Source organism: Penaeus monodon, chromosome 29 (assembly GCF_015228065.2).
Source record: "Penaeus monodon isolate SGIC_2016 chromosome 29, NSTDA_Pmon_1, whole genome shotgun sequence".
Classification (NCBI taxonomy): Eukaryota; Metazoa; Arthropoda; class Malacostraca; order Decapoda; family Penaeidae; genus Penaeus; species Penaeus monodon.
Genome location: NC_051414.1, coordinates 33,805,711 through 33,807,093, shown reverse-complemented (window position 1 = coordinate 33,807,093; position 1,383 = coordinate 33,805,711). Strand labels below are relative to the sequence as shown.

Here is a 1,383-nt window from a genome sequence, read left to right as displayed (position 1 = left end):
CCAATTCCAGAAAGACAACCCTACCATGTTCACTAATCATATTTGTGTACTTGACAATTTTATCTTATCACACACATTGTTCTTTAATATTATCCACTTTATACCATATCTAGCCTTATCTTTATCAAAATTCAAGCTTTTTCCTTAGAATCATTCATCAGGTATCCTCTGAAAATCTTGCTTAGAACAAAAGTTAGAGAAAGAAAAAATGTGAGCAAGTTGCACAAGGGGAAGGCACTGGCAAGTGAACTTCCTATATTAAATGTATCATTAAATATAGCTTAATTACCTCAACATTTTAGTTTTTTCTAAGCATTTTGAGGTCTATAAATATAATCGAGGAACTTGTACCTGTTGTTTACAACAAAGGTATATAATAAATGCTAAAAACAAAGTCTAAAATGCAATCTTTAGAAGCGGAATCATTCATAAAACAAAACTGACGACGGAAAAGCTCATTTCAGCAAACAAACAACAATAACCACAACTTGTTCTCGGGCCACTTTTACGATCTTCGCAGGTAAGGAGGGAAATCACACCTGCTTGTCATGAATGTCTCGATATTCATGAACCACATCCCGCCAATATGAGCGAAAAAAAGCATTTCTTCTCAGTATTACCAACAACAAGCCGCCAAGGAATGCATTGCTGCACAAACTCACTTTAGATTCAGTCTCTCTTCTTCAGACATTGATTGCGAGCCTGCTTCTGGCGCGCTTAAAACGAGCCATGACGCGCTCAGAACACACAAAGCACCTATATAAAACGTTGAACACATATTTAGGATTTTTTCTATGTCCTTCTCATATGAAATAGCATTGTCAGAGGAGCGCAGTGGCGATGTTTTACAGCATAACCTCCAAAACGTCACGACCCGACTGCCATATTTGTTGCCAACAGCTGATTCAAGATGGCGGCCCGGGAGAGGGATACGGCGCTAACAGCTTTTGCTCGGGCAGAAAAAATAAGCTTTGCTTCACTTGTGCGTATTCACAATGGCTTTAAAATTATGTGTGTGAGACAATGAATTCGCCTATTAATTCTTCTAGAAAAGCAGATTGACGATGACGTCCCTCGTTGGGGGATACAACATCATTCAATTTTGTGTGGCGATATAACAATAAAATTATTTATGGTGAATAAACTATTCCGTGAGTTACATAAAAGTTCACGCCTAACCTGGATCGCGTGACTTTTGACCGACGAATAAGTTCCGCGACCGTGCAGTCGCCGTGATAACGTTGCCTGACCGAGATACAGTTATCGCCGCGATATGTCCGCGCCGATGGGAAGCATGTCTATTCGCTGAAATAAGGTCGGTTACGCCGCTCATTTGATCGCCCGATCAAACGGCTCTCGTGAAATCTAAGTAGCATACCGTCG

At 40.2% G+C, this 1,383-nt stretch overlaps 1 protein-coding gene across 1 annotated transcript in view; it reads right to left on the bottom strand.

Moving 5' to 3' along the window:
* The window catches only part of LOC119592191 (ER degradation-enhancing alpha-mannosidase-like protein 3), a gene marked incomplete in the record, with an annotated part of 16,637 nt that extends 15,722 nt beyond the window's left edge, over positions 1-915 (bottom strand). Inside the window, 1 exon segment of the mRNA XM_037941023.1 lies at positions 663-915. Coding sequence (XP_037796951.1) covers positions 663-778 — 116 coding nt within the window.
* Between the last annotated feature and the right edge of the window lie 468 nt (positions 916-1,383).